Genomic DNA, 21333 nt, shown 5'->3' with positions numbered 1-21333 from the left:
AAGAAAGAAAGAAAGAAAGAAAGAAAAAGAAAAAAACCACAAAACATAATCAAGAAACTAGCAAACAAGATATGTATGCACAGGCTAAAAAGGCATTCCCAGCCAGCTCAAGACTGCTGAAGCATGACATCAGTAGATAAGTTTCCTATCTGTACAAAGGGACTTGTAATGATGCCTCTTAAGAGGTTATCACAAGCTTAAGGTAAAAGACAAGGCATAAATGTACTTACAAAGATGCCAGGTGAACCACACCTAATCTCTCTGTCACTCCCACTGGTTCCCATCCCCAGGAAAGCACTGAAGGCTGTTTCCCAGATGATAACTGGTTTAAAAATACATGTGTACCCTGTCCACCCCATATCCTCCAGAATAAATGATATAATAAACCTGCTAAGGAGGACACTTCAAAAGCATGTGCTGTAGAGTGTTCCCCTAAAGTGGAGTGGCAATTAGATTTCTATCAGACAAGATGAGACACTATCAATACTGCTTCTTCCAGTCATTTACCAGAGTATGAGTTCTCAATAGGGGTGACTATGCCTCAAGGGACAGATATATAGAGAGAAATTTCTAACTGTCACAACTGAAGTAAGGAGAAAGAGCCATGGGCATCTCATGGGCAGTGGAAAGGGATGCTGCTAAACTCCCTCTGAAGGCCCAGGCAAATCTATAGTAACAGAAGTGTCAGCCTCTGAGGCCAAAGAGAGCCACAAGCCACAGAGCAACAACTTCAGTTGTATGAAGATAAGAATCCTCTAATCAAAGCCACTAACTGATGAGCACACTACCTCCAGCCAAGTTTAGGCAGTCAAGGCTGGTAGAGAACCAGAATTGGAAGGACTCTGTCAATCATTCATGGGCAAAAGAAAAAGGATAAAGAAATGGAACTGGCGGGGATTTTAAGAGAAAAGGAAGAGATCTGTGTTCCCCTGAGTGTAAAACATAAGACTTCCTAAAAGAGACAAATACTTTCACTCTGAAGCTTAAATGTGCTCCTGTTACTAAGCAGGCAGAAACAATGACCATCAGCCTAGGAGCGGACATCACCATCCTCTTAGTGAGGAATGGAAATGGAGAGACCAAGCATCACAGGTGCTGGGTCCAAGCTTCCCACAGAACAGAACCATTCCCAAAACTCCAGGACTGAGCCAAGGGTGCACTGGGAAGAAAATGTCAGGACAGGATAATCCTAGGAACCAAAAGCTACAAGAAAGAGGGAGTAGAACAGGGGAACTGGGGACGGGAGGATTTCTATCAAAAAAAGAAAGAAAGAGAGAAAGAGAAAGAGAGAGAGAGGAAGAGAAGAGAGAGAAAGAAAGAGAAAGAGAAAGAGAGAAAGAAGAAAGAGAGAAAGAGAGAAAGAGAAAGAGAAAGAGAAAAAGAAAGAAAGAGAAAGAAAGAAAGAAAGAAAGAAAGAAAGAAAGAAAGAAAGAAAGAAAGGAAAGGAAAGGAAAGGAAAGGAAAGGAAAGGAAAGGAAAGGAAAGGAAAGGAAAGGAAAGGAAAGGAAAGAGAAAAAGAAAAAAAGGCAGGCAGGCAGACAACAGATGGACAGATGGACAGAGAGACAGACTGACTGACTGACTGACAAGACTCAGCCGGGGAGATTGCTCAGTGGTTTAAGTGCCTGCCTTGCAACCACAAGGTCATGAGTTTGATCCCCAGTATAAAAAAAAAAAAAAAGACTTTCAGTAGCTTTGTGGTTTTGAGACCAGCAACCCACCCCTGCTTTGTGGTGGAGATGTTCCTTGAACATGCTACACAGGCATTCAACCACTGAACTACACTTTAGTACAGCACCATCTCCCTTGCTTTTCTTTTCTTTAAAAACTATAATAGTGACTGCTCCTGACCAAGACACCTCCCTGTTCTCAGCTTTTGATTTCATCCTATACAAAAGAAAGAAATCCACCAATACTCTGCTCCCCAATAGTCTCAAAACTTTAAGTACTGTAAGTCATATTAATTCCTTAGTTGTCTGTTTGTTTCTGGGTTTGGTTTTTTTTTTTTTTTTTTGAGATATGGTCTCACTATATATATAGCTCAGGCTACCCCTAAACTCACTATGTAGCTCAGGCTGGTTTCAAATTTGCAGCAATTCTCCTGCCTCAGCTTCCCAAGTGCTGGGATTATAGGCATGGGCTATCACATCCAGCCTCATTTCTTAGTTTTGACAGAAGTACCAAAGCACAGGAAGGTGTCACAAGGGAAAGTGGAATGAAGAACACACAGGAATCTTGTGTATGAAACTGTGTACAAATATCTTACAATCAAATTTTAAAACATAGGACTTAAAAAAAAAAAAGCTTTTTGAACATAAACCTCTGGCTTTCTTTTGAGACTTTATCATTACTACATGTATATGTGGGTAGCAAATTTGGAAGATCTGGTGTCAACAAGTCCAGGGAAGAAGAGACTGGCTGCTCAGGGTTTGGTTTGATCAAGCAAGTATACATCAGACATTCAGCAGCTGAAGTGTGCACAGAAAGAATGAACAAAAGATAGCACTGACCCTCAGTATTCTGAATTAAGATACTACTCTGCAGCCAAAAGGTTTTTTTTCATTACTACTATAGTTCATTAGAACAGTTGTGGCAAACCTATGGTACACTCGCCAGTGTATGTTGTTTGCATTATTTAAAGTTCTAATTCACCATTAGTGAGGGAGAGGATCAACAGCTAGTTCCTATTTTACAGATGAGAACTTTCGGGCTGGCCTGATAGCTTAGCGGACTGAAGTGCCTGCTTAGGCAGAACACAGCAGCTGGAGTTCAGTTGCCGGCATGCCATGCTGGTGCCAGCCCTGCCTCCAGGGTGTGCTGAGATGGCGATTGAGACTGGGTGTGGTGGTGCACCTGTAATCCCAGCACTTGGGAGGCTGAAAACAGGAGAATCACTACAAGTCTGATCTACATAGTGAGATCCTGTAGATCCTGTCCTAAATCCAGGGGGTAAAAAAAAACAACACTTTCAAAGAAAATGAAAACATGTGACTCACCTATCAAGTCATATATAATACTAGTCTTATTAATATAACACAGTCCTTGAAAGATAAATGTCTTTCAGTTGATTGTAACACAAAGAGATGGTCTTCTATGGATAGTTTCAATCCACAGCAATGGTTAGGAAAACTAGTCTCATTGATTCTCTTAATTCTAGAGAGAAAGGCAAAGTAACTCATGTACATGAATTTTCTCTACCATTAAAAGAGAGTTAAGGAGGTGTAGCTAAATCATTTTTACCTAATCCTTCTTGTTGCTGGCTTATCATTGAAAATATAAGTCTCACTTAAGAGACCTACTCATAAGAAATATGAATTATGTTTCTATCACTGAACAACACATTTTTAGTTATAGATTTTCTCTCCAAGTGCAATTAAAATCCACATGCCAAAGTACCTACTAAAATCTACAGCACTGAGAGCCAAGGGCAACTTACCATATTTGGCACATTGGTGACCGAAGTATTCTTGATGTCAGTAGGGAAGGCAGGCAAACTGTTGACCATGTTCTGTTTGCTGGATAACTGGGGATTTACCCCAGTGGCTCCCATTTGCTGCCCTCCAGTTTGACTAAAGGGCTGTCCAAATGGACTTGTGTTACCAGTAATTCCCATCTGAAATAAAAACAAGATCAGCAGTCACAATGCAATCACATATACAAGGGCTTCAGAAAACTCACTTGACCTAATGATGGAAAAATTATTATTTCCTATGAAGTCTTCATTTCAATTAACAAAGGATTATTATCTGAGTTCACAGGATTATAAATAGATGAAGTTGCTCAAAAGGCTTTAGCTACAGACAGAAGGCTAATAAGCTGCTCTGAACTAGCCCTGATGCTACACATACTCCATAAAAGGTAGCTTCTCTCTTGCCCTTGAGCCATGATCCCAATCCTAGCTCTAGGTCCTCCTACCTAGGTGAGGGTCTCAAAGTTAATGATCACAGGCAGTTCCTTCAGTTCAATTCTTAATCTGTATTTCATTTCTTTCATGTTCCCCACCATATTTGAACCAAGTTTTCATTAGTTCAAAAGGCACAGTAGAAACCCAACAAAATTATATAATGTTTGAGATTTGATTCAAAATGGTCCTGTGAGGGCCAGCCAGACAGCTCAGCGGACTAAAGCGCCTGCCTAAATTGGGATAGGGGTTCAATTCCTGAGATGGTGTGCCATGCCGGCCCCACCCGCAGGGCACACTGAGACAGCAATTGAGACTGGCTGTGGTGGTGCGGGTCTATAATCCCAGCACTTGGGAGGCTGAAAACAGGAGGATTATTACGAGTCTGATCTGTGTAGTGAGACCCTGTACTAAATACATTTTAAAAAAAGGCTTAAAAAAAAAAAAAATCAAAATGATCACGTGATGGCAAGAGGAGCAAAAATTAAAGGCCCTGGCAGCATGCTGCTAACTGCCAATCACATGACAGTAAGGGACCTGGGCTATGACATGCCCTCTATCTACTTTTATATGTGTTGAGGATTCACCCTTTAAAAAGTTGATTAACATGAAGCTGGACATAGTGGTTGATGCCTATAATCGCATCTACTTGAGAGCAGCCTAGATAACTTTCAGCAAGAATTTATCTCAAAAAATAAGGCTGAGAGCACAGTGATGCATACCTATAATCCTAGCACCTTGGGAGGCTGAGGCAAGAAGATCACAAGTTTGAGTCCAGTCTGGGCAACTCAGTGAGACCCTGACTCAAAAAAATGAAAGAGCTGGACCCCTGGTACCATGTGTGCACCAGCCCCACCCTCAGACGCACTGAGCAGACAATCAAGTCTGGGCATGGTGGTGCACACCTGTAATCCCAGCACTCAGAAGGCTGAAATTAGGAGGATCACTACTAGTTGGAGCTGTGTAGTTAGACACAGGAGGGGAGGGGAGAGGAGGAAAAGGGAGGGGAGAGGAGAAGAAGGGAGAAAGAAAGAAAAGAAAGAAAATAAAATAAAAGCAAGCAAGCAGGGGCTGTGGGTTCAGAGGCCCTGAATGAAGAAGGTATCAAACATATGGTAGATTAAAGGACACTGGAGAAACCTTCGGGTGTGCTGCCATGAGGTCAGCCACAAACCCAGACCAGTTTTTTCTTTGGGCCTCTATGGTCTCAACCTCCTCAGGGACACGAGGGAATCTCAAATAATACTGTGATTCTTACCTGTTCCCCTGGGGAGGAATAAAAACTATGCACCATTGGGGTCAGGGAGATGGCTCAGTGGAATAAGTGCTTCCCTGGCAAGCGCAAGGGCCTGAGTTCAATCCCCAGTTCCGCCAAAAACAAACAAACAAACAAACAAAAAACCAAACAAACCTACACACCAAGAAACTTGATTGCATGCCTAATGCTGATTCTACCTTTTTAGTATCTTGATCTATTTGATGTTTGGATTGAGAAGAAGAGTCCCACACAGGGAAGACCTCCAGGAGTGAATTTCCAGTTAAGAGATCACCATCAAACCAGACACAGTGGCACATGCCTATAATCCTAACTACTCAAAAGACTGAGGCAGGAAAATCCTAAGGCTAGCCTGCAAATTAGCAAGACCTTGTCTCAAAATGAAAAGTTAAGAGTGCTTGCCTAGGATATGTGAGGTCCTACGTTCAATCCCCAGTACTGCTGGGGGGAAAAAACCACTATCAGTGCCAAGTGGTAAATGCCAATGCCAGTGCATCCACTCTAGATAACCCACAATTCTCCTGTGGAATTTCCATCTCCTCCTCTGCAAGGCACCTTGAAGGAGATAGATCACATTTCTTCTAGCTCTAAAAACTAAGCTGCACACACAAAACTAATTCCAACTAATTCCAACTTGCACTCTTGTGCAAAAATGTCCCATATAAAATCATAAATATATCAGGCTGGCCATAGAGCTCAGCAGACTAAAGCGCCTGCTTAGGCAATCACAGGGACCAGGGTTCAGTCCCCGGCATGCTGTGCCAGAACCACTCCCAGGGTGCCCTGAGACAGCGAGTGAGACTGGGCATGGTGGTGCACCTGTAATCCTAGTGCTTGGAAGGTTGAAAATAAGATTACTATGAGTCCAATCTGTGTAGTGAGACTCTATAGACGCTGTACTAAATACATTAAAAAAATAAATAAATAAAAGTGCTGCCAAAAAGGCTTTGCTATGTGAATTCTCTTATACAAATGGTTTCCTTCCCCATGCAGCCCTCACAGCTGACCTTCTTTATCTTTCTGAAAGCAGACCCAGTTTAGCTGCCACTTTTGCCCTATCCTGTACCATACTCACCAAAGAACTCAGTCTTAGATTCAAGAGACTTAAGGTGAAATACTAGCAGAGTGACCAAGGGCACTCTTGATTTTTAACTAGGTTCCCTCAATTGTAATAAAAAACTTAGAAGAACTGAAGTAGGAATATATACTTTTAGAAAGTATAATACTATGTTAATTATATACACCAATTACTACTTTCAGAATTTCTGTGTACTACATATAGTCAAATTGTTGAAACACTGTTCTTGAAGAACTCAATACTCAAACCAACAAAAAACAATAGTTAGTTGCAAGTTCTAGTTCTTATCTCTACTTTGGACCAAATATGCATTCATTCACCCTTGACACCCTCACTTGTCAATCAGTATCTACCAAATGTTTGTTTTGAGCAGATACCAGTTCTAAGTATGTGTAGATGCTTCACCAACTTTGCCTCTGCTATCTACAACCTCAAAATATCAAGGTCCTTTGGAAATTTCTAATTAATTAGGATATGATTTGTTAGCTTCAAAGTAGATGGCTGTTAGGCATATTGGGAATTAACATACTAAGTGGCTCTTCAGTGAAGACAGAGAAACAAGTATAAAGAGACCAACAAGCTTCAAAGGAGGCCCATGGTTCTCAAAGTTCACCTGACTTGGTTTAAAAAATCTATTTCTAAAATTTCACATATATTTCTGATAGTGTTCCAAAATTCAACATACCAAAGGGAAAGGGGGTGGGTTTATCTAGTCACTGGGGAATAAAAATTGTGTTCAGACTCTGGGGCATTTTCTAACTGGTTTATGTCAAAGAGTAATAACCATATTTTTGAGAAGACTATGATAGATTCCTGCAGGAAATTTCTTGGCACCTTTTCTCCTTGGCCATATAAGATGGACAATTTTAATATGGCTTTGATTTTCAAAAGATAATAACCATAGAGGTCTAAGGATACAGATAACATGTAAGGACTGTCCAGCCCACAGGATCTACACATTTGGAAAAACAGTGGTAGTGAGTGGGTAGAATACCATACTGAACCTATGATAAAAACAAATGCAGGCTATCATGGCATGGCAGGTCAGGGCTGGGGTCTCTGGCCCTAGACCCAGCTACAGCCTCCCCTTTACCAGCCGAAAGTTAGTTAACAGTGAGGCCAAAGAGGTCAGGTAGTCCTCTGAAAGGCTACAACCCCCACCTCCAGGCATATTAGGTGGCATCCCAAACCATCTCCTGGCAAAGACAGGTATAACTCAAGGGCTACACACCAATCTTTGGTACAGTTTTAGGGAGTAGCCACTTGCTTCTACAAATTATTGATTTCTGAATTCTTATTTTGTATCTAGTCTCCATTGATCAAATTGAACATTGGTCTCCAAATACAGCTTCTCTAACTGCAATGGAAAACCCATCTCTAACAAAACAAAAAACAAACCAAAAAATCCCCTATCTAAATAAATTTTAAAAAAGACCACCATCCCCAAACAAACAAACAAAAGGGATATGGGTGACCCCCAAAACCCACTGAACACCCCCACCAAATACTGGGGATTGAATCTCTAAGCATGCTAGTAAAGCACTCTATCAATAAACTACACCTCTAGTCTACAACATACTTTTAAACTCCAATATTCAAAAGGAAATATAATTCAGATGTCAAATTCCAATCAATTAAAAACCTACTTAGTTCTTTTTAATTTCCTGTTATTAGACAATAATTTAGTCAATTTGGCTTTATTTTCAACTGAAGTTTTCAAGAGTTGGTTTAAGGCTGCTATAGACAACTTCCAAGAAAATCTTTCCAATAAAATTTAAAAAGCTAACCAGAACAAAAACTGGAACTGTTCAGTAATGGTATAGTAGTTTATGGTCTGCTATACATTACAGTGCTACAAGTAGGAGTTATGCAAATATAAGCAAAATCATCAAATTGGAGTTTCCTTTGGACTCTTTTTTAGTCCTGAATGTTGCAATATACATACTATTTACAATTCCTCATTTAGCAACCAATTCATTTAATGACCTAGTTGCAGGCATGAAAGTTGAACCATTACATGAGGAATGTCTGCATTTAACTAAGTTCAATTTCAGAAAATAGGAAAGTTAACTAAGAATTTTAAAAAGAGGGCCAGCCAGATAGTTCAGTGGATTAAAGCAACTGCTTACGCAGAGCACAGTAGCCCAGTTCGATCCCCGGTGGGCCCTGCCAGCCCCGCCCCAGGGGCATCCTGAGATGGCCATTGAGACTGGGTATGGTGGCATGAGCCTGTAATCTCAGCGGTTGGGAGACTGAAAACAAGAGAATCACTATGAGTCCGATCTACATAGTGAGACCCTATAGACCCTGTCCTAAATACATTAATAAATAAGAAAACACAAGCTCTCCCATAATGAAACATATTATATAGTGCCTGACAACTCTTACCAAATTTTCCCATGAAAAAGCAGTGTAACCAACTGTTATCAATTAGGTGTTCAGAAACCTGCTTAGGTGCTACATCTCTTTTCACTGAGAATAAAAACTTGTACACTGTAGTCCATCTGTGTAAGGAAAAAACACTAGAAAAATGAGAAAAGTATTAAGCCCAGATCTGGGCCTATCTATCCACAAGGAAGAGAGTCCTTTGTGGTATCAAACCTTTTGTTTTAGTGCTAAGACCCCCATCTAGGCCCTAGCACAGGGCCTCCAATTTGGGCTGTGAAACACTGATCCCTCAGCTTCAGTGGTCACCTCTGGATATAAATAGCTCTCTGCTTACTTCAGAATAAGGGACAAGTGTTTTGTATCAATAAGAAAGATCTCAGTGTAAAGAGAAAATGATTCCCTCTCTCTCCTGCAATAATGAGAACCCTATTCTTGCTACTTTTCCCACCTAACTCACTTGGTTAAGTAAGAGCCAGTCTGTATAAAGCTCATGAAAACAACACAAGGAATACGAAGGGGGTTAAGGAGGAATGGTTCTGATACTGAAAAGGAGATAAGACTGAAAGAATACAAGCATATCATCCCAGCACAAGTTTCTTTCCATAACAGGCTCTATAATAACATGGGTCACATACCCATGCTCATGCTCCTCTATAGGATGGTCGAAAAGAGAAACATCTTCACAGCAGGTCTATACCAGTGGAAGTTTCTCTCCCATTACAGCAGCCTAGAATCCAACAGGATGAGACAATGGCTAGGGACTGCCTCGGTAGCCAGCAGTAAAAGGAGAGAGTAGTTTGGGTGGTAATAGGCATGCAAGTTTTTCTGTGATGTGAATATTTTAGGGGGAAAAGGTGCATTATTAGATTCTCAAAGGGAGTCCAAAGGGGGCCCTAACATCTCCTGAAGAAGAACAGCAGAATTTGACATAGCCACCTGGAGAGCTTGGACAGTTCACATGGAAATCAAGACCTCTTTCCTCTGAAGCAAGAACATTAAAAAAAAAAAAAAAAAAAAAAAAAAAACCTCTATTGAAAAGAAAGAGATCCCCTGTATGTGAACATCATTTCTTAGGATACTTTTAGGTAGAGACTGATTTTTGAATAAAAAGTGGAGGTAGATCCAGAAAACAACAAAGACAGAGAGCATCCCAGTTATTGGGTGTTCCAAAGTAGAAGAAAACAACAAAGGTTTGGGTTTCTTTTATTCTTAACTTGATTCATGGGTTTCTGTGGAGGTCTAAAGTAATCATTTAATGAAAATATAAATTGAAGAAAAATAAATCTTTAAAAATCAGGGAAATAGCATGGGCCAGCGAAATAACTCAGCGGACTAAATGCTTGCTTTGGCAAGCGCAGGGACCAAGGTTTGGTCCTCAGTTATGTGTGCTGTGCCAGTCCTGCCTCCAGGGTATGCTAAGCCAGTGACTGAGTCCAGGCATGGTCATGCACGCCTGTAATCCCAGTTCTGGGGAGGCTGAAAAGAGGAGGATCACTATGAGTCTGAGCTGCATAGTGAGACCTTGTACTAAAGATGATGAACACTTACCATCTTGGGAAAGAAAACGCCCCCCCGCATCTATAATGCTCAGAGAAGAGCAAGCTCAGCCCTGATTGCAAACAATCCCAGGTAACATATACACATCTTGAAGCACAGTCTCCTTCTACAGATACCAACTGTGCAGAAAAACAACCTGTCATAAATGAACTCCTGATTTTCACCTCCAGATAAATCACTTGCAACATACTACTCATTCAAAGGAAGGGTCAGACCACAGCTAAGTGTCTGGACATGACATGCTGTGTGACCAGTGGGAAGAAGAGGCTAGGCAGACATACACTACCAAACAGTATCTCACTTAAGACTCAGCTGGGCCTTAGAGAAAACACTTTCAGGTAGCAGCAAATGCTTAGTATGATGTGATTTCAGAGTCCACCAATGAGATCACATTGTTCTGAAAACTGACTTCAGTTTCCCTTATACCTGGATATACACTTTTTTTTTTAACAAGCAGAATATTTATTGGGAGAAAAGAAAGCTCCTGTCCTAGAACACCTTGATATACACTTAAAACTACAATACACAGCAGTGTTTGGAAGAAATAAAGCTTTGCTGGTCAAAAGGCATACAAAAAAGAAACAATACAATCTTCAGCAGTGAACTTAGTAGGGACAATCCAGAGTACTAACTAAATCACTTCATAAACAAGGAAAGAATTGTACAGAAAACTCAAACATATCAAGTAAGCTCAAGAACTCACTGTGAGACTCCATATTCTCCATCTAAAATCTCTGCCCTGTAGTATGTGGTTTGTCCCTACCTCCAGTTGGGCATGACACTACAAGCGTATGGAACTCAAATGAGTGAGTGCCGCTAGACAAGAGACATGAGCTCTATTTGCAAAGACCAAGCTGGACAAAACTAAGTCAATGTCTTGGAGTGGAAGGAATACAAAAAATTCTACTGGAAAACAACCACAAATAAAATTTTATTTAGAGAAGTGGTATATACCCTTGTGGTCAAGTGTGTGGCCTCTGGAGATAATACTGGAATAAATTACAGCTTTGCTAATTGCTAGGTGATCCTGCGCAATTTACTTAAAATCTCTTGATGTTCTGACTTCATCATCTGTAAACAGCACCTAATCTCAGGGATGTGTGAGTCTGAAATTCATATCCACAAAGCTCACAGAAGAGAAGTTGACATGCAGAAGTGCTATGAGTGTTGGCTACTTTATGGGGATAATTACTCTGCATCTTTGGAGGATGATCACTATACACTAGGTAAAGCTTCTTTCCTATATACGCCTAAGGCAATAATGAAATACAGGGACACTTTTCAAATAACATATAATGCATGAGAGTGGCTTAAAACACACAGGCTGTAGTGTAATGAGAGGCCAGCTAGAATCATTGGTACATAATTATGAGACAAGTTTAGAGAAATATGAAAGCTGACAAAACTTTTCAAACTGTCCCAATGAAACACAAACATTTCCAGTTTACTCTATTTTCCGGCTTTGAAAACAATAAGTTTAATGTTAATTTCAAACTCAAAAAACAAGCAATATGATCAAAATATCCTAAGCTAAAATGCCTGGACTGAAATTTAAACAAAACTATAGAAAATAGAACATGAATGAGTATGAAGAACAGAACATTTTCATGAAAAAAGAAATCCATGTGTTTCCCACCCATTAATTAGTAGCACCATCTCCACTGGATATGGCTTCTGTCTGACCTTTTTGTTAAGGTAGGATATCCAGCATCATTCTCCACAAGATGGAATACACTTAAAACCATAAATTCATATAAAGTATATAAAAACAACACAATTCAGTATGCAAGGAACAATAATGTGTAAATATTTTAAGGAGTAAAAATATCTTTTTTTTTAGTGACATAATAAAGAACCACAACTAACACAGAGCATGGCTAGATCATTTGTAAAGCCAAAAGCATTTTCACTTGGCAATCTACCCTGTTGGAAGAAATCCAAGAAAAGCAGCGTTCGTTGAAAGACAGAGCATATTCAATTGTCTGCTATCACTTGCTAGCTGCTTATCAGTTCCTACATCTGAACATGGTGACAGAGAATAAGAGAAATACATCACTGTTAACAATGCAACAGGTAGCACTATGCAGCCAAAGCACACCTGGGGTACTAAACTGGGCAAAAGTACCTGGACAGATGAGCAGCCCACTTCCCACTTGGCTCAACTCTCATAGCCGCCACCTTGGAGGACACTCAGGAAAATGTGCTGCCCTTGATCTGACCTTGAACAAATAACTCCTAACTGGAAAGTGAGAAGGAAGTATTCACCAACTCCTGACATGTTTCACTTGGGTGAAAAGTCTTCAAGAAGCTGTGATTTACAGAAGTGACTTAAGACATTGTGACTTACAGAGGCAGAAACTCAAGCCTAGCTCTCTCTACAGCCTTCTCACAATGAACCTAGTACCCTAATACTAGTGGTATACCTAAGCATCATAGCCTTTAGGGCCGATACCTCTCCAGTGCCTGCATTAACACACAAGGAAAAATACTGGACAAAGGGCAGTGGGGAGACTGTTTCCAATCCTGCTTCTGACAGATGTTACAATGGGGATAACGTTCTTGCCCCTCTAAACCTTAGTTTTCATGTGTAAAGCAGGAGCACTTAAAGGTGAGCACACAAAGTGGCCATAGGGACATCTCCATTGTCAGCTCAGGTCCTATGCTGTTTCCTCCTGGTGAGTCTCCTGGTCTCAGGAGCAAGAAGGCTAGATGAAAACAAGCCTAGCACATTAAATGCCATAACTTGAGGTATTAAGCACACTCAAAGACACTGCTATTTAAAAGCATATGTGACTTTGTGTGAAAGATCTTATCAAACTATACCTGGCACAGGAAAATGTCTTTAAATCATGTCTTCCTGATTGGTGCTAGTACAGTGGTGAGGATAAGGAAGCCCTGGTTGACACAAGAGATGTCAGGAAAAGTGAGGGGTGCCAAATCAATGTAAAGGCTTGGTGGTGTGGGTCAAACAGTTCCACCTCTGGGACTGTACAAAGACACTGATTACTGGCAAGAAAAAGTTCCTTGAAGATTAAAAAAAAGAGAAAGAAGTGTATATAAAGCACATGCATGCACACTCACACACACAATCTGTATTTAATAGGAGGGTTCTTTTTCTATATACTGTCTATGTTAGTCAAAATGTTTACACAAAATATTATTTTATCATAAGGAAAAAATGCTTTTACTCTACTCAAACATCTCGACTGACCATAGTGACAAGATGCCCCATTATTTGACTGCAGAGCTGTCCTTACAATATTAACTGAAGTTGTCATTACATACTGAATACTAGGTAGAGCAAACTGATTAGGACTATCAGAATAAGAGATCACTTCTAGGTCGTAATTTAAATCAAATTTACCATGATTATAACACAGCTATGAACTGTCATACTTTGCTGTAGAGTAAAATACATGACCAGAAAAAAAGTCTAAATGAATGAAGCTCACTAACTACTACCAGATATCTACACCCAGTCTTTGCTGAGAAGGCTAAGAGGTAAGCAAATATAACCAGTGGTTGGGGACCTGGCTCGGCACTCTAAGCATCTGCCTGGCAAACACAACAACCCAAGTTTGATCTCTGGTACGGCATGCTATGCCAGCCCCAGTACCCTGGGCGCACCATGCCAGGACCCAAAACTGGGCATGGTGGCCCATGCCTGCAATTCCAGCGCTGGGGAGCATGAGACAGAAGGATCATTACAAGTCTGAACTGCATAGTGAGACCCTGTATCAAATAGGTAAATAAATAAACTTTTTAAAAAGGAAATGTAAACAAGTATAATCAGGGCACAAGAAAAAGTTGTGTGCTACTCTAATTGCTTATGTTCACTGCTTTAGCAATCTCACCTATAGCTCTTCATACAAGAAGAGTACAATTATCTCTGCTATCTGAACTCTGGTTCAAATTCAGGAAGCCACAGATACCACTTCATCCATATCTATCTAGTACCCAAGCAAGAGACTTAATCAGAACTTTGCCAAAAATGTTTAGTTCCCCAGTTTAGATGGTGAGGCAGTTATAATTGGAAAGTACATACAGAAATCACAGACCCCAAGAGCACTAAACATATGGAAGCTATCACACTGCCTACCTGCCTTGAGTCTCAGCACTGTCTACAAGACCATGGAAGTTGGAACAGCTGAGATAATACATTTATCAACCAGGAAAGCAATCTACTATGAATCTTTCAGAAGGAAAGTACCATGTAGTAAGAGTGGGCAAACATGCAGTGGTCAAGTTCTCCCAAATCCAAGGTAAAAGACATAAACTACAAGGAAAACATGTGAACAATCAACAGATGGCACTGAACTGACTGGAATGGATCATAAGAGGAAGGGAGGAGTCCTAGTCCAGAAAGCTGACAAGAGGCTCAAAAGGTCACTCTGAGCCTTAAAGGACAGGTTTTGTAACAAAAATAACGTTCAACTGCAACTGCAGTTGCTCTACATCACCAGCAGGAGTGAAAACATGGCCACAAGACACCTAAAAAAGGCTGAATATCCTACATTCTTGTAGTTCTAAAGGCTACCTCTCCTTGATCTAAATATCTGTAACAATGTCCCAAGATGAGCAGCCATCTGGCAAGGAGGTAACTGACAGATGAAAGGTTTTAGTTAATTGAAGTGAGGCAGGCATTGAGGTGCATGCCTGTAATCTCAGCACTTGCCTGTAATTCCAGTACTTGGGAGACCGAGGCAGGATCATTGCGAATTCAAGACCAGCCTGGTCTATAAAGTGAGCTCAAAACCAGTCTGAACTACATAGCGAGACCCAGTCTCAAAAAGATGATAAATAAATAAGGACATCAACTGGAAGGAGGAGTAAGCCAGTTACTAATGTTGTTGATTAGTCTTAAAAGGTAAGCACTGACTCAGGAGAGCATCATCCACAACATCAACAAACACAATGAAAGCTGCTCAGATCTCTCTAATCAAATCCTGAGGCCTATGAAAATCAGAACCTCTCAACTCCTGGTCATTCACTTTGATTCAGTGGGCCTACAGTGGCAGCAATAGCACACTGCGGCTAAGCTACACGCTGACGACCGGAGACCCAGCTGTCAAACAGGAGTAACTCTGGTTCTCTAATGACCCTTGAGGCAGACATGCCAAGGCTGGGGGAGTACACTCTGTAACCTCCTACTGGCCTGTCTTTATCTCAAGCATTGCCTCCCTGCGCCTGATCAGAATACTTGCTTGCTGCTGAGATTATATACCTCTCTTCGTTCACACAGGGCCACTGTGAGTTTCTGTATCCAACTTCAAAAGGACAGCACACAGGAAAATGCTTTGAAAACCACAAAGTACTGAGATGGCTTTAAGATCTCTTTCCAAAAATAGAGCACAGAAAATCTCTAACATCATACAATACTCTGAAATTATTTGACTTTCTAATATATGAAAACAGACAGGCACATAGCCCAACTGCTAAAATTACAAATGTAACAACAGCAAGACAAGTTTTAAAGTCCCCACTCCCCTGCCTCGTTCTATGAAAAATTTAAGATGGCCTGTTTTCCACTTCACTCTTCATTACTTAGCAGAAAAACATAAAAATGTATGATATTGTTCAGTATATGTTCCATACAGATTCAGACAAAAAGCAACAAATATTACTTCTGACTATGTGTGTGTGTTTTTTAATGAAAAATTCTCACTATATTGTTCAGATTGACCTTAAACTTAAATTTGCTGCCCAGGCTGGCCTCAAATTCACAGTGATTCTCCAGCCTCAGCTTCCCAAGTGCTGGGATTATGGGCATGTATCACCAAGTCTGGCTAATATGCCACTTTTATTTATTTATATATTTATATTTTTATTTATTTATTATAGGGTCTACATGGTCTCACTACACAGATCAGATTTGATTCTCCTGTTTTCAGCCTCCCAAGCACTGGGATTACAGGCGTGCACCACCACACCCAGTCTCAATCACTGTCTCTAAGCATGCCAGGGGTGGGAACGGCATGGCACCCCAGGGATTGAACCCTGGCTGCTGTGCCTGCCTAAGCAGGTACTTTAGTCCACTGAGCTATCTGGCTGGCCCAATATGCCACTTTTTTAAAACAAGAAACTGAAATATCATACTCTTTTATCTTTAAATATGTAGCCATACAGATGCACAGACATACTAGTATAAATTTGAAAATTACCACCCACTGAGAGATACTTGTATTTTCCTAATGAGAATATATCACTCACATTAATTTCATGTTTCTGATCATGTGGATGCTTAAAGCACCCTCAGAACATTCAGGAAGGGGCTCACTTGTATGTCCACAACCAAAAAGAAAGTGGAACTTTTACTCAGGGAGCATGTATCTCAGCAAGGACATCAAAGGTAATCAAAGATACTTAGGCTAAGTCCAGGAAAGTCTTATCAGATGGTATAAGCTAGGCAATGATACAGTCATACATTTAGCACCAGTGACTTAAAAGCTGTGTGGCAGCAAGACATGAGAATTACAGCCTGGTTGTGAACATGACAATGAAGGCAAAACACGGTCCTCCATACCATTATGTGTGTGCTGCAAAATAACTCCTCCCAAGGAGGACAGTAAGGAAAAACGGTAACATTATCATGGAGAAAGCTGACAGACAAGACCTCAGCCAGGGACCCACAAGCAAAAACTACAATGTTAAGTCATGATGACAGTGTGTACCTTTCATAGTAAGTGATGAGAACATTTATTTTAACTATCTTCCTTTAAAATATCAAGAGCCTCAGTCTTAGAAAAAGACAAATCCCCAAAGAAGAGAAACTATAATTTAACCTGCGTGGTTCTCAAAACCATCAAGGTCACTAAAAACAAAGGAAAGTTTTAAGAAAATGTCACAGCCAAGAGAAGTATAGGGAAACTTTAAAAAAAAAAAAAAAAAGAAAAGAAAAACAAAAACCTAAACTAAACTAAAGGCAGTATGGTTGTCCTGAATGGGCTCCTAAGACAGAAAGGACAGGGAGGAAGGAAAAAACAACAAAAACAACAACAACAACAACAACAACAACAACAAACAACAAGGAAATCAGATTACAGCATGGACTTCAACTAATTATCAGGTATTATTAATGCTGATTTAATAATTGTGACAAAGATACCACTGTAACATGAGATGTAAGCAGGGGAAGCAGTGTGGGAATGAGGGAGAAGAGAGATGAGGCACTGTGCTACTTTCCAATTTCTTTACAAATCTAAAACAGTTCTAGGGGCCGGTGAGATAGCTCAGTAGACTAAAATGCTTGCTTAGGCAACCTTAGGCAGGCACAGGGTTCCAGTACCACATGCTGCACCAGCCCTGCCCCCAGGATGGGCTGGGGCGTGGTGCCACATGCCCCTAATACCAGCTCTCAGAGCTGGGGAGGCTGAAAGCAGAGGAGGATCACCACGAGACTCTGTAACAACCAAATATATTAATAATAATAAAAATGATAATACATTTCAAAAATAAGTTTTAAATAATAATGTTGGGCAGGATATGGTGGTACACACCAGTAATCTCAGCATTCTAGAGGCTGAGGCAGGAGGACTGTTCAAAGTTCAAGTCCAGCCTGGGCTACATAGTAAGTTCGAAGGCAGCCAAATTAAACTACATAGTGAGACCATGTCTACAAGGAAAACAAACAAAAAAAAACCTCTAGAGATGGAAAAAAAACTATCATAAAAATATAATAAATATCAACAGGGATAATTTTGACTAATAGAAACAGGTGTTCATATTATTATTTTATGTGTTGAAAATTTTAAAAATGGGAAGCTATAAATGAAACTTTTGTTGGGCACAGTACTAGGATATGAATACTACCTTGTGCATACTAGGCAAACACTGTCACTCAGCCACATCCTCAACCCTTTTTTAAATTTTGAGATAGGATCTTGCTAAGCTTTCCAGGCTGATCTCAAACTTCTGGTACTCCTACTCTAGCATTCTCAGTTACTAGGATTACTGATGTGCACCACAATGCTTGACTATTCTTTGCTACCATAATGTAAGTAAAGTATTTAAGAGGCAAAATAACTTTTTAGAAACACATGTAAGAGAAATTATAATTACTGCTCCTTTCCTACATTTAGGCAAGCATACATTTTTCTAGGCAGAAAAGTCCATGTCCTTATGGATTTTATAAAACCTGCTCAGATCACAGGTAAAGCATAGCTGACAAAGATGTTTCTATGAGATGTCAGCAGTAAAATCTTTCCTAGCCAAGAAATATACTCCTAGTAAATGACTCATGCCTCAGTTATCTGTTCTATATATTTTGTGTATGGGAGAGACCTGTTTCAGACACAAAAAGTAAGTATTATACTGAAATATTATATATTTCCCTGTTATCTTATTTTTTTTAAAAAAGGTATAGTAGAAAAAAATATCGACTTTGGGAGTTATGGGAAGGTTTCAAATAAAAGTATGCTACTTTGTAACATGTATAATTTGAATAATCTGAACAGGCAAGAAACTGGAACAGAAAATTTTACTCCTTAAGTAAAACAGGTCTTGTATTCACTTCACAGAATTATTAAATTTTTGAGATGATGCAAGACCGTGTTTGCCAAGCACCCAATATCAGACTGCTAGGAATAAAGGGTAGGTCCTTGCATACTCTTAAGATAATTACAGAGAGCATATATAGTAACTGCTATTCACAAAATTGTGCACTGAAATTTTATGTTATAAGCAAATATATGTATTTTTAAATGCCAAAAAATCACATGGTAATCAACATAAAAACCCTTAAGTATTGTTAGCTGGGTGACAGATGGACAGTAAATGACTGTCTACAATACTGTAACTCCTTCCAAAATACAGCAAAAACATTTTGGAAAAACCAGTCCTTGAAGTTATGATTTTGACCCATGTACGTTAAGAATGTTAGGCACAGTATTTTCCAGTTTTATGCACCGAACTTATTCTGTGAACAATTTAGAAAATAACAGAAGTAATTTTAATGTGAAGAATATAATCACGTTGGGTCACCATTACTTACTATGGTACAATCAAATCATCAAAAGGCAGAACAACCCTAGTGAATCTACATATAATCACATAGCAGATACCACCTGAGCAGTCCTCAGGTGTGTGAATACTAAGAAACTAGGAGCTGAAGAGATTCTGGAGATGGCACAATGCCAGAGACAGAAACTATGATCAATAGTTTTTTTGTTTGTTTGTTTTTGTTTTTAGTGGATCTGGGGATTGAACTCAGGCCTTTGTGCTTGCCAGGGAAGTGCTTATTCCACTGAGCCATCTCCCCAGCCCTGATCAGTAGTTTTGAGGCCTTTCTTACCAGACCAGGAATTGAACAGACACCACCTCCCTGCACCAAACCACTGTGTCTTTTTTTTTTTTTTTTCTTCACTGTGTCTTAAACAGAGGCATTCAAGGTCTGCTCTACAAAAGTTTTTTTTTTTTTTTTAATTTATTTTATTATTGTGTGTGTGTGTGTGTGGCCAGCTTAGCCCACCAGGGGGTGGGGATGGCTGACATGTGCTGCTGGGGGATTGAACCACGGTCCCTGTGCTTTGCTAAGCTTGTTTTAAGTAGGTGCTTTAGACCACTGAGCCATCTCACCAGCCCTCTACAAAAGTTTTAAAATAACCTTGGATGGATAAAATTGATCTGTAATGAACATGAAACCCATTCTGAGGACAACAAACCCTATTCAACCATGTGTCATCCACAAGGTCCCTTATAGAGTCAAAATTATTAGACATGCAGAGGCAATAAAATGTGACCATACCCTGGAATTTTGTATTTAAACACTGCAAATAAAACACAATGAGATAACAAATACTGAAACTATCTTTCAAAAAAAAGGAGGAAAAAAGGAACAAAACAAAAAAGGGATAAAAAGGAAAAACAATAAGGAGAACCTAACCATTATCAACATTAAATGTAAATAAACATTCCTATTAAAAGCCTAAGATTGTCAGGATATATAAAAAATAAGATTTACCCATATGCTGTTATTAAGAGGCACACTTCAAAAGAGACAAAGGGGTGAAAAAATAAACTTCGTGAGCACTAATCATTACAAAAAAGGACTATAATATAAAAAATTAAGACTTCAAGACAGAATATTGGGGCTGGTGAGATGGCTCAGTGGTCTAAAGCACCTACTTAGAACAAGCTTAGCAAAGCACAGGGACCACGGTTCAATCCCCCAGCACCACATGCCAGCCAGCCTCGCCCCCTGGTGGGCTAAGCTGGCCACACAAATAAATAAATAAATAAAATAAAGTTTAAAAAAGAAAAAAGAATGGAATTAGAAATCGGTAATATGCCAGGGATATAGCTCAGTGGCACAAACATCTGCCTAACAAGCACGAGGTCCTGAGTTCACTTCCTGATACCAATAAATAAATAAATCAAACATTTTAAAAATCAGTACTAGAACAGTATCTGCAAAATTTCCAATATTTGAAAATTAAGTATTAAGCTAACACAATCCAGAGGTCAAAGAAGAAGTCACAAGTGAAATAGGAAAATATTTTGAATTAAGTGATACTAAAATTTATGGGATATAATTATAGAAATACTTAGGGGATTTACTGGTTTAATACAAGGAAATGGAAGATATATATAAAATTTAGGAGAGCCAGAAGTGGTGGCCCACCCAAAGCATTCAGAACCCAAACTAAGTAGATTAAAAAAAAAATGGAATTACATAAAAAACTCAAAGCTGGGCACAGTGGCGCATTTCTGTAATTCCAGCACTTTGGAAGAGTAGGAAAGAACATCTGAAATCAGCTTGGGCAACTTAGCCCAACCTGTCTCAAATAAAAAATAAAACAAGACTGCAGATGTAGCCCTATATAAAAGTCCTTGGTTTCATTGCCACTACTACTGGCAAACACGAAGAGGAATACATTGACAAAAATTTTTTAAAAAGTTAACAAATCCTAGTCTAGACTGATAGGGAAAAACAAGAAAAGCACAGAGAGGCACTAAACATTAACAGAGATTTGACACGTGGTAGAAGGAAATGAAATATTAAGGACACCTGCCTGATATAGTGGTATATGCCTATAATTCCAACACTTAGGAGGCTCAGGTGGTAGAACTGCTGAATTTGAGGTCAGCCTTAACTACGCAGCAAGACCCTGCCTCAAAAATAGATAGAAAAAAAAA

At 39.7% G+C, this 21333-nt stretch overlaps 1 protein-coding gene across 2 annotated transcripts in view; it reads right to left on the bottom strand.

The window, feature by feature from the left end:
* Positions 1-21333, bottom strand: part of Crebbp (CREB binding protein) — a 153586-nt gene that overhangs the window by 86790 nt on the left and 45463 nt on the right. For both annotated transcript variants that reach the window (XM_004627820.3, XM_023711344.1), the window contains exon 3: positions 3437-3613. In XM_004627820.3, coding sequence (XP_004627877.1) covers positions 3437-3613 — 177 coding nt within the window. The remainder of the gene's footprint in view (positions 1-3436; positions 3614-21333) is intronic.

Source organism: Octodon degus, unplaced genomic scaffold (assembly GCF_000260255.1).
Source record: "Octodon degus isolate 3935 unplaced genomic scaffold, OctDeg1.0 scaffold00021, whole genome shotgun sequence".
Lineage (NCBI taxonomy): Eukaryota > Metazoa > Chordata > Mammalia > Rodentia > Octodontidae > Octodon > Octodon degus.
Note: the sequence above shows the minus strand (reverse complement) of the source record. Positions and strands in the feature narration are given on the sequence as shown.